At 40.8% G+C, this 10,806-nt stretch overlaps 2 protein-coding genes across 18 annotated transcripts; both read right to left on the bottom strand.

Moving 5' to 3' along the window:
- Window positions 1-770: 770 nt before the first annotated feature.
- Window positions 771-6,260, bottom strand: LOC135636929 (protein CCA1-like). 14 transcript variants are annotated; one of them, XM_065149128.1, is made up of 9 exons: window positions 6,110-6,260; window positions 5,936-6,012; window positions 5,603-5,797; window positions 5,412-5,523; window positions 5,151-5,212; window positions 2,931-3,164; window positions 1,618-2,832; window positions 1,439-1,516; window positions 771-1,345 (listed from the first exon to the last, which is right to left on the bottom strand). In XM_065149128.1, the coding sequence occupies exons 3-9, from the start codon at window positions 5,639-5,641 to the stop codon at window positions 1,148-1,150; spliced, it is 1,938 nt and encodes a 645-aa protein (XP_065005200.1). In that variant the 5' UTR covers window positions 5,642-5,797; window positions 5,936-6,012; window positions 6,110-6,260; the 3' UTR covers window positions 771-1,147. The 14 variants fall into 14 exon arrangements, with proteins under 14 accessions (XP_065005200.1, XP_065005201.1, XP_065005198.1 ...); XM_065149129.1 differs by having other exon boundaries at window positions 771-1,342; XM_065149126.1 differs by having other exon boundaries at window positions 1,439-1,522; window positions 6,110-6,259.
- Window positions 6,261-7,321: 1,061 nt separating this feature from the next.
- On the bottom strand, window positions 7,322-10,495 carry LOC103973009 (phosphoglycerate mutase-like protein AT74H). Of its 4 annotated transcripts, none has more exons than XM_009387464.3 (5): window positions 9,976-10,495; window positions 9,521-9,640; window positions 9,189-9,402; window positions 7,681-7,847; window positions 7,322-7,589 (listed from the first exon to the last, which is right to left on the bottom strand). In XM_009387464.3, exons 1-4 carry the CDS (start codon window positions 10,424-10,426, stop codon window positions 7,682-7,684), a joined length of 951 nt encoding a protein of 316 aa, XP_009385739.2. In that variant the 5' UTR covers window positions 10,427-10,495; the 3' UTR covers window positions 7,322-7,589; window position 7,681. The 4 variants fall into 4 exon arrangements, with proteins under 4 accessions (XP_009385739.2, XP_018676803.2, XP_018676804.2 ...); XM_018821258.2 differs by having other exon boundaries at window positions 7,322-7,636; window positions 7,712-7,847; XM_018821259.2 differs by having other exon boundaries at window positions 7,322-7,636; window positions 7,724-7,847.
- Window positions 10,496-10,806: the final 311 nt, after the last annotated feature.

Genomic DNA, 10,806 nt, shown 5'->3' with positions numbered 1-10,806 from the left:
TACAAAAATTTCACTTAGCATTTAGTGTGTGCCACAGGAGAGATGGGATTACCTTAGCGGAGTTCGATGTTTGCTTGCTCTCTTTTATTAGTGTGAACTTTATAGCAAGGCTTGTCCTTATCATCAAAAACTAATTGTAGATTTTGAAAGTAAGTAATGTTCCTCTTCTTACGGGTTTTCAATATCGGGTTTTTAATATTAAAAACGAATGGACATTCTAACTTCATCATCACAAGAGGTTTTTTTGAACAAATCTATAGTATTTTTTTTTTCAAAAAATGATATAGAATACAAATTTAAAGAAAAAGCTACTGAGTATTGTTTAGATGGGGAATTGGAGGGGCAAAGGATATAATACCATGACAATAATCGCCCTAGAATCGAAGTTTGACTGCGACTCATCGGCAGGAGGTCATCTCCGAGATTGATGTCTACAAGTGTGAGATCTTCCTGCTAAGTGGATGTATCCTTCCCACCTCTACCATCATCACCACAACAACAACAATAATAAAGATAAAATAGTACGAGAATCGAAGTTCGACTGTAGTCGCTCTACCTGCCTAAAGCACAACATCGCCGGTGAGAGGTCATCTTCGAGATTAATGTTTACAAGTGTGAGATCTTCTTGCTAAATTGATGTATCCTTCCCACCACCACCATAATAACAACAACAAAAATAAAGATAAAACAGTATAAGTACCTATGAGAAGATCTAAATAAACAAAAAAAAAAGTTCTGAAAGTAAGATTTTATTTTTGAACTGGAAGATGTGGTGATTCAAATTATTTATTTGGTAGACGTCCAATAGGTACAAACAAGAGAATTTTTGTGCCGATGTTGTGTTCCATCATGCACATACTGAACCCCTAAGATTAAAATTCTACTAAATGCATACGTAAATGCTCAATCATATATTATATGTAACAAAAAGATTAAAAAGGCTTTGGCTTAGTCCAACCGGAATGCAAGCTTTTAGCAGTTACGTGGGCTGCTTGATGAATTAATTGATTAAGATTACGACAACACGACATATTTTTAGAGTTTCTAAAGCTTCAAAGAGTTCGTTACTTCTTGAGCTGTGTATGTATGGTACCGTGCCATCAGATTTCAAGCTTCCTCTGGCAGACGTATCTTCTTGTTCACGGTTTCAAGCTTCCTCTGGCAGACGTATCTTCTTGTTCCCGGTTTCTTCTCCGGATACTGCTTTGCTCTCCTTCGCTTCCACTGAGCACCTCTTATATGGTTTGAATCCCGTCCGACTAGACATGGAATTCCCATGTCGGAAATCATTAGTTACAGAGCTTTGTCCAGTGCTGTCGTTGATTTCCTTACTCATCTCTTCCTTCTTGAGACAATGTGGATGAAGAAGGTCAGTTTCCAAACCTGCGTTCTTGGAAAGATTAGCTGGCAACATGCTGCTATATCTGTCGCTCCTCACCTTTGTTTGTGCATCTTTAGCATGCAGAGGAGAAGAGCTTCGGGGCAGATCTCTTTTCAGAGGTGCTTCATAGGCAAGCTGACCCTGACAAAGATGATGACAATTAGAGACGCAGTGGCTGGTGGTGGTCAATGTCACAGATAGATAAAAGAAATCAGAAGAAATGGTCAAATGGGAACCTTTTCAGATTCTTTCCATGGCTCGTCCGTGCTTGCACTGCTTCTAAGTCTCCGGTGGTTGATTTCGGGAGCTGAAGTATTTGTGAAGGCTTCTTCAGCCTCTTTGTCAACTGTCTCGTTGTTGGCTGTGTCATTGGATCCACAAGAAAGATGTTGCTTCCTTTTGCTCCTCAAATCATTAACTCCACCAGCTAGTAATGGTGGGGAGTTGTTAATTTCCGAAGCTTTTACCTCTGTGCAATTAGAGTATTCATCTCTTACACTCTCATCGGAATCTGAGGATGGTGGTATAGGTGAAGTTTGACACTGTGGTTCATCAGATAAATCTGGGTTCAGAGGCTTACGAAAGGAGGCATCATGTCGTCGTTCTGGCTCTTGGACCATCTCCACAGGTTGAGCTCGGGTTGGAGGTGCTGAAGTGAAGGCAAAAGTGAAATGTGGAAACCATGGCAAGGCTCCCTGAGCTGCCCACCATGCAGTTGCAGCTCCCACTGTAGCGGCAACAACAGGCGTCATGGTCGGAGATGGCTTCATATGCACCGGTGGACTTGAATGAAGAGAAGTGTCCACCTCAGGGGATGGCCAGCCTGATGCTGCCAGGCATGCTGCAGCATGGACTGATGGATTCTGTAGCAAGGTGGAAATAATGAGAGTTGAGAATGTGGATGAGATGTTGAGGAAGGAGTCACACGCATCCTGGTTGCTCTGGCATCGGGTCAATGGCGAGAACCACGGAAGCTGATGCTGCAAGTGACCTGTCATGGATGGGTTAGCAGTGGCATCTCCTCCTTGGTTAGCAGCACCAGCAGCAACGATGGTATGGTTCTTCTGTGCATCAGTGTCTCTGTTCTGCATGTCTTTTCCGATGAAAAAATGTGCTTGATTTGGGCCATTTGGGTTACCTTTGGTAGAGAGGCTCGATGATAGAACATGTTGATCTGATTTGTGTTCACTTGCTTCAGCAAAGTTGGTTTGTGTACTTGTGCAGCTTCTTGGGAGAAACCACATCCTTCCCCTCACTGCCTCCTCATTCACTTCAGAAAGCAATAAAGATTTATCAACTGTGATCTTCTCTTTCTTTGATGCCTCACTTGTGGGGATGAATTCCGTAAAGAAGGATGCAGATGGCACATCTTGATTGATGTCAATAACTTCTGAGCGATTGCCATCTTCAAAATTCTCTTTAGCTGCCACTGTTTCCATTGCGGCAAGACGCTGATTGAGACAGTCAAGAACAACAACACTAACAGTACATAAGAGTCTGACTTGATAGAAATTAGAAGAAGGAAATAGTTGGCATAGCATAGCAACACCTCTGTGGCTGCATCACTTTCCAAGCGAAAGGAATGCTGATTTGTGGGTTGGAGAGAGGAAGGTGTTGGTGGTTTGTCATCTGTAGCTTCTGCAGAGGGAGAGGGCGAAGGAACTCCTGTGCTCATCTTTCTTGGATATGGATTGCTTGGCTTCCTTTTAGGACGTGGAGGGGGGATATCAATGTCATGAACTTGTCCTGGGTAAACACCTTTCATGAGAGCTTCTTTTTCCAACTGCACATCCACTTGTCAGCCACACAGACCATTATTCATTGTTTCCAATCATATGTTTAATTGGAACCAGTTATGTGTAAGATAACAAACCATGAAAATTTCAACATTGAATCACAAATATTTGCCATAGGAGATCTGTGGGAGAGTCATAACTGAAGTTTTAATGTTTTTTACTTGCGATACGCTTGTGATTGATGGATTTTGAGGAATTTCTCCATTCCCTGTGGGATCTCTATATATGCTAAAGATTGTGGGGTGCAATAGCATTAATTAAAATTTTTAAATGGTATTGGAACAGAAGATCATATGCTCAAAATTTATCTACATCACACTTTAAAAAGCTTTAAAAAAACTGATCTCATCTAATGCTTTAAGCTTTCAGATGTGATGACATTAATAAAAAAATTTCAGAGCAACCTACCACACTTAGCAACGAGCTTAAATGTTGATTACTATCTGGCACATTGACCACACTGACTACATTACTTAGCCACAAGAACTTAATGGCTAACTATAGTAAATTCTTTTTTTATCTGTTTCTTTAAATTCTAATATCCCCTAAAAATATGGTATGGATCGGTAAGATCCTATCTTGGCCAACACTCCCTAACCTGATGTGGTCTAAGATTTTTCGGCAAGCTTCAAAAGAGTTAGTATGTTTCAAGCATTTCTCCAGTTCAAGAAGCAAAAAATTCTGCCAAACTGTCAGCTAAATAGTTATTCTACTAAATAAAGTAATTTTATAACATGGAAAAAAGGGAGAAAGTCTGTGCATGTGCCTTAAACTTTGGTTCGCTAATATACATCGCTAACTAAGAGATTGTTTGTAAAAAGCTTTATTTTTAAGTGATCCTGTCACCCTCCAGAATAGATATCTAGAACTCTCCAAATACAATACTTAAAAGCTAAACAACTCAACCAACCTATACTATATCATATTATCAAACAGATTCAAAATAAGACTATATAAACTTTCCAGAAATATATAACAAAAATTAATGACGGTCCAAAAATCATTAAGTACAAAAGTATATCTTAAACTAGTGTCTTTGGCTTGAGAAATCAGAGTGTAAGCTGTCTAAAATTATCCCAATGCTATCATAGTCTAAGTTGTAGTCAAAATCTATACTCCTATGCTTTAAAGGAGTCCTAGGAGCACATGATTGTAGTTTGTGTTAACTGTAAAGTATGCTGTTCATGTTAACTTCAGTTGTGGACTCGGTTATCATATTCTAGCATATATATGGTAGATAATTATAGTTTGAGTGTGATATGTGACATGATACATCAAGCCCAGACCTACATTTTCACCTCAGTGTTCCAGATTGTTCTGGTCAGAAATTAACTTGCAAAGACATGGTAATAATGTCAATTAGATACTCTAACCTGTTAGACCGACAATTTTACATAATGATTCATATATCTAGTGTGCAGTTTGCCGAAAAGTGTGTCGAGTAAAATCAAACATGTCATTAGCTCCAGAAAACGAGTGTTGAGAAATTGTAAAAGGATATAACAGAATTAGATGAACACAAGTAGAATTCGTGATGATCTTTGCACATATTCTAATTTCTTTGTTATGCATAGATGTCATGTATGTCATCTCAAGCCATTATATTTCTTAACCTCTTAGAAAGGAGAAGCACAGACGGTAGAGACTAGACTCTCTCTGGCTTAGAGATCATAAATTCAACATGGATAAACAACACATAGGAACATATGATTTTTAAGGTTTGTCTAGATGGATAGGCTCTTAAATGGCTTCTTTCTTATGGAAGATTATTATTCCAAATGCTCACCTATAAATGAAATGAATATGTAGATCTATAAGTTAATATAACTTGTTTTTAAGTTCTCAAACAACTCTTCAGCACAATAAATTTTGTCAACTAATGATGTTAATCATATCCTAACTAAGAAAATGTATAGAAAGATTGTGAACCATAATTTATTGTCGGCATGAATAATTTTATAAAATCAGCTGACCTTTGTGAAGAACTTCTGTGCATGGCTTCTGATCTGCACTGCAGTTTTTGTACCAATGTGCTCTGTGACAAGCACCAAACAACATAAGCTGAGAAGAGTTTTGTGTTTGAGCTTAGTTAGGTTTCACAACAGCACACAACACCTTGAACCAATTTATAACTGCACAACTCGAATTCAAACAAATTTCTCAAAGAAAACCTGAAATTTATGGTGTAAGAGGGAAACTGTGATTTGAAATAGTCTGGATTTGAACGTGCACACCTTCTATGCGTTGCCATGACCTCCCATAGAGCTTTAGGGCTTCCAGGAACCTGTTGTGTTCCTCCTCTGTCCACTTCTCCCTCTGCTTTGTAATAGTATACGGCTTCCTCACCTACAAATCGATTCCACAAACATATCAATCAACAAAAAAGGACCAAATCGGACGTCGCCTTAATCCAAAATAGCAACACCTTCGCAACCATGTTTTCTCCGCAAGATTTTTCTTCCATTTCAAGATCTGAAACTTCCGAAGCAGAGAACGGGGGTGTGGAAAGCAACGGCGGACACTCAACTTAAAATCCGCCACATGAATCATCCATCCACCTTCCATATATCCAACCAATCGCTCAACTTGATCCAAGAAGTATCTCATAACTCATCGAATTCTACATCAAAACCAAGAAAATCAACAACCCGAAGTCATTCAAATACGGAATCAAACCGATCCAGAGTTAGCAATCTAGAGAACAAAGATACGTCATGGAGAAAGGCTCCAGAACGGAACCCTAGGGTTCGAACCTCACCTCAAGCGACACCGACGACGCGTCAAGAACGCCAACGAATCATCCCCAGAGCTACCACTTCTCCTCCGCATCTCAACCTGAGATGAAGCTACTAAAGGATGAGATCATTGGAGAACGGAGAGAAGAAGGCAAAGAAGTAAGAGTAGTAGTAAGAGGAGGAGGAGGTTGAGCGACCTCTCTCTCGTCTGCAATGGCGATTGCGGGAGCTGGAGGGGTGAAGCCCACCGTTCGGCCTCGCTCTCTCTCGACGAGAAATCACAGCCACTACTATTTCTTGTGGGCTTCTGTGGACTCTCCGGGGAAGTAATTTGTATTTTTTTTTATTTTGTATTTTCTAAAAACCTTTCCAAAAATTATTCTTCTACTCATGCATTTCGTACCCACGACTCACCGGGCCGTCATTTTATTTCGATCACCAGAGAACAAGGTAAGGCAAGGCGCCGAGTACGCCTCGGAGGGGTGGAGAAAGCAGGGGCCAAGTAATTTTGAGGACGGAAGCGAGCCCGGGGGAAATGGCAGGCACCGGGACGGGAATCCCACCACGTGGAATAAAGCAAGTGGCCGGACTCGCTTTTTCGGGGAGGAGGACGAGTGAGGAGGGTTAGTTCAAATCTGGCCACACGAACTCGGGCCGTGAACCCGACGCGGGGCGCGATACGCGGTCCGCACGTATACTTACCGTGCGGTCACACGATCCTCCGTCGAGGTCGCCACGCGGAGGAATCCGGACCGTCGTTTATCTGTGGCGATGGTTGGCGAGTCGCGTAAGGAGGCGGCACGGTCGCATAGGATCGTGCCCGGATGAGGTTGACCGTACGGGGACGCCGTTTCCGCTTCCATGTTCGCGAAGGTTGCGGGAAACTTGAGGCTGCGGGGGAAAAGCGCATCGCCCCCTATCTGCCGCGGGAACCACGTGGCGACTCACGTGGCATTACGCGTCTCTCTCATCGGCAAGTCTTTTTCTTTTTCGCCCCTCCCAGGTGCATCAGGTCGGGTCGGGTCCGGTCCGGCTTGATCGATTCAATCAATGAACCGGACCGATAGCATGCCGTATGGTCCACGAATGATGCCCAATTCGGTTCACTAAGAATTTATAAGGATTAAATAAATCCGAATATTTAGGATAATAGTACAAACTCGATCGTTTAATGAGTCAGATAAGTTGATTAAATGATATCAAAGCTCGAGATGATTAATAAGACAATCATCCTATCAAATCGAACGATGTGTCTAACAATATTATCAATCACCTGAGATGAATATAAAAGAATAGCAAGCTGAAGTATCAAATTTTCTTTTGCCAACTAAACCGAATTTTCTTTTTTCTTTTTTTTGTTGTTGTTAGTCTTTGATAAACAGGTTTCTATACACTATACACAAAGAAGATCAATGAAAACTAATTAGTAAGCAAAAAGTAACACTTTGAAACTGAACCTCAGCTTCTCTGTCTCTCATTCTTACACATTTCGACATCAACTGGAAACATGAACTATATAAAGCATCTAATCTACAAGAACTGATTACAAACTATACAAGTTGATGGACTCGATCAATCGCAGATAATTCTGATAGGGCCTTGAGATTCCTGAGCATACTGCCTTTCCCCTTCCTCTTCTTTCTTTCTAGACCAAATGTGTAAAAAACGAAGATCCATCTGTCACAAAATCATAATTCAACTCACCAGGTTTTGCAGTCATTTGCCTGCAACAACAAAAAATAATAATAATAATAATAATAATGCTTACTCTACTCCATTAAAGGAAAAAGGAGGAATACACTTATTTTAACCATCAGCAAGAAATTTTCTCTATCCAAGGCTACTGTGCGGTACCACATTTGATCATTCAGCATGGCTTCTGTAAGACCGAAAGCTCGAAGCTCCTCCACAGTGTGATGCACAAGGAGGCTGTACCTGTGTTCGACATATAGAAGCATCATTCACAAATTAATGTTGACAAATAAAAGCTAGATAAAATTTGCTAAAACAAAACTGTTTCAGATGATCTCAGCATGTCAGCAGAAGTTGTTCATACCAATAGCTTAATAGTCATCAATGATGGGACACTATTTTATTGCAAGTTTCAATACAAAATCATCATTAATTGGTTTTCATATTAGAGAATTTCCTGTATTTTATTGCAAATATGAAATATTGATCTTCAACCGATCAATGACCATAAATATAGCATCTCAATGTAAGAAGAATCCATTGCTCAACGAAGAAATTAATAAGTTAATATCTGCATGGTGTTAGAAATTTTATGTGATATTCTGTGCTCCTTTATGGATGAAGAAACGATGTAAGAAATCAGAGCAACATAATTATGAAATCATTCTTCACCATACCTATATAGTAGACAACATGAACTGGGTTTGTCGACAGTCCCAGTGTCGGAAAATATTATTGATATATGAGAAGTAATTGGGCCATTGAGTAATGGCGAAAGATGGAAATTTTTTAGTTTATCATTATATTGCTAAGAATTACAACCCCAAATTGTGTGCTTCTCAACTTTGAAGAGAAAAAGAAGTCCCCCAGAAAAAAGGAAGAGAAAAAAAAAAGAATATCTTGCTGGAAGAGGCAATAATCAATTCAGTCTTTCAGGATAATTACGATGCTTATTTGCTACTGTATCTTGCTGTACGTAGTCCACAATCTACCCACACAAAATAGGAGCAAATTAGTTATTAGTTGTACCGATTTTGATGCTTGTGGAAGTTCATAGCCAAAAGAAATTTCCAACAACTTCATTGCAAATTTGGCAAACTTCAAATACTTCAATTTGAGTACCACAAAAATTTTTTGTCAACTTAAAAAAAAAAAAAAGAAGGAAACACAAAAATGAGCACAAAGTGTGTCAAAATGACAGCTCAATAATGCAGAGCTTTAAACAACCAAGCTCAGCAGTTCCACTGTTTTTCTCAAAGACCATAAATAAAAAAGTCGGTTGAGTTAATTAATTAATGATATATTTTCCCTCAAAAAAGATACAAAATCACCAAAAAAAAAAAACCATCTGTTATAAAATTCTGTTGTCCTGGAAAGGCAGTTAAGCTCAGTCGACAAGGATCTGAGGCAGAAAATAGGGTACCACCAATATACTATTTCTCGTACACAGACATGCTTGGACTCTAGCAAGAAGTAATCAATCGACACTGGTAAGTACAGCCAGTAAACAGGAGTGTAAAAACATTTGGATTTGTGAAGGAAAAAAGATGAGAATGTCCATTTAAAGAGAAAAGAAAACAGTACCTTCCACCACTACCAGTTTGCATGACTAGCATTCCTCCATTGTCAAAATTGTTGAGCCCCTCAAACTGCTCCACTGTCCACTTGTACCATCTCATCAAAAACACCCGCAATGTTAGGCCATGTGATACGATCACCAAACTCATGTTTGGTGATCGTTCACCTGGTGGTTGGAAGCGGCCAATGTCAATATCTGCCCTGAGGGTTTCCCTAAAGCCTGTAGCAGTAACACTGCATAATTATGAAGCTATGCATCTCAGAGAAGTAGGCCAACTGTGTCCAATGATAGATTGATTCATTTGATTAAAACAAATTAAACCAGGTATATCACAAACCTGTGATTCGGTCATAGACATCAGCAGCTGATTCCCCATTTGGAAACCGATAGAAGAAACGGCCATAACGGTGACGTATTTCTTTCTCGATTCTCATTTTCTCCCTATCCTGAAAGTTTCCTATCCCATGCAGGTAAACAGATAGCAGATTCTTAGATCAGAACAGTTGAATTAAATCATTTCACTGGTGTGTTCAATATTATGACCCAAATTGAAAAGTAAATGCACCCATATCCCAAGATCTAAAGTATCCAAACAGCTAATATCTCTGAAAATTATGACAATTTTCTTGATTCCCTTAAAATAATAACAACCGGAATATAATAATGCATGCCAAAACCCTCCGTACTTGTAAATTACACAAAATCCATGAAGAATTGCAACACCAAAAACCATCATCTAATTTCCTCCCGAAAGAAGGCACACTTGAGGCGTAGGTATCACTAAGAACGTACCGAAATCTTGTTCCCGAACCCGCGGCTCCTCTCTGACACCCGCGATCCTTGATCTCTCAAAGGCCTTGCCGAGGCCACGGAGGGTCTCGAGCGTCCGGCGGTAGGGCGACACGTAGAAGTATACCTTCCAGTCGTCGGCGCCGTCGCCGGCGACGAGGTCGCGGATCCGGAGGCCGCACTCCTCGGCGTCGCGCCAGCCCTTGGGCGTAAGGCCGATCTTGGGGTCGGGTACGCGGGTGTAGACGCTCTCGTCGACGTTCCCCTCGCTCTGGCCGTGGCGGACGAGGATGATGCGGCGCGGCCGGGGGCACGGCGCCGCCATCGAGCGTTCCGGGAACTGGGCCTCGGGCACGAGGGGCGGCGGCGGGCGGTGGCGGCGCCGGCCGTGGCTGTCCTCGCAGCAGCGGAAGCGAGGGGGAGCGGCGAGGGAGGGGGAGGCGATCGCGACCATGAGGGCTTTCTTATCTCTTCCCGATCAAGAGAAGAGGAAGCGAGTGGCGGTTGCTCACCGTGTCTTATGGTTAAATCCCTTCCCATGCGTTATGCAAATAAATAGCATTTATACTTAAAAAGTAAACAATTATATAAAAATATATTATTATTATTATTTCGTATTAAAATTAAAATTCTACAATAAAAAAGTTCGAATATTAATTGAAAATATTTCCTCCAACTTCTTCCTTAATTATCTCGAATAAAAAAGACAAACTGAAAAACAACACGACGGTAACAACTATCGTTACGTAAATTGCTGGTTAAGTCGTGCCCCGACCGACGAGAACAACAAAACTGTCTGCGAGCAACGTTAACCCTCTTCCAGAATAAGAAGCG

Source organism: Musa acuminata, chromosome BXJ3-4, assembly GCF_036884655.1.
Source record: "Musa acuminata AAA Group cultivar baxijiao chromosome BXJ3-4, Cavendish_Baxijiao_AAA, whole genome shotgun sequence".
Taxonomy (NCBI): Eukaryota; Viridiplantae; Streptophyta; class Magnoliopsida; order Zingiberales; family Musaceae; genus Musa; species Musa acuminata.
Note: the sequence above shows the minus strand (reverse complement) of the source record. Positions and strands in the feature narration are given on the sequence as shown.

What these genes read in the sequence shown, in the direction of transcription:
- LOC135636929 (XM_065149117.1), bottom strand. Translation starts at nt 5,641, where the DNA reads ATGGAAGAAAAATCTTGCGGAGAAAACATGGTTGCGAAG. An exon ending in GAGAAAACATGGTTGCGAAG is followed by an intron (nt 5,524 to 5,602) that starts GTGTTGCTATTT and finishes ATCGATTTGTAG; the next exon opens with GTGAGGAAGCCGTATACTAT. An exon ending in CATGGAAAGAATCTGAAAAG is followed by an intron (nt 1,523 to 1,617) that starts GTTCCCATTTGA and finishes CATCTTTGTCAG; the next exon opens with GGTCAGCTTGCCTATGAAGC.
- LOC103973009 (XM_009387464.3), bottom strand. Translation starts at nt 10,426, where the DNA reads ATGGTCGCGATCGCCTCCCCCTCCCTCGCCGCTCCCCCTCGCTTCCGC. An exon ending in GGTTCGGGAACAAGATTTCG is followed by an intron (nt 9,641 to 9,975) that starts GTACGTTCTTAG and finishes TGCATGGGATAG; the next exon opens with GAAACTTTCAGGATAGGGAG. An exon ending in CAAACTGGTAGTGGTGGAAG is followed by an intron (nt 7,848 to 9,188) that starts GTACTGTTTTCT and finishes TGTCGAACACAG; the next exon opens with GTACAGCCTCCTTGTGCATC.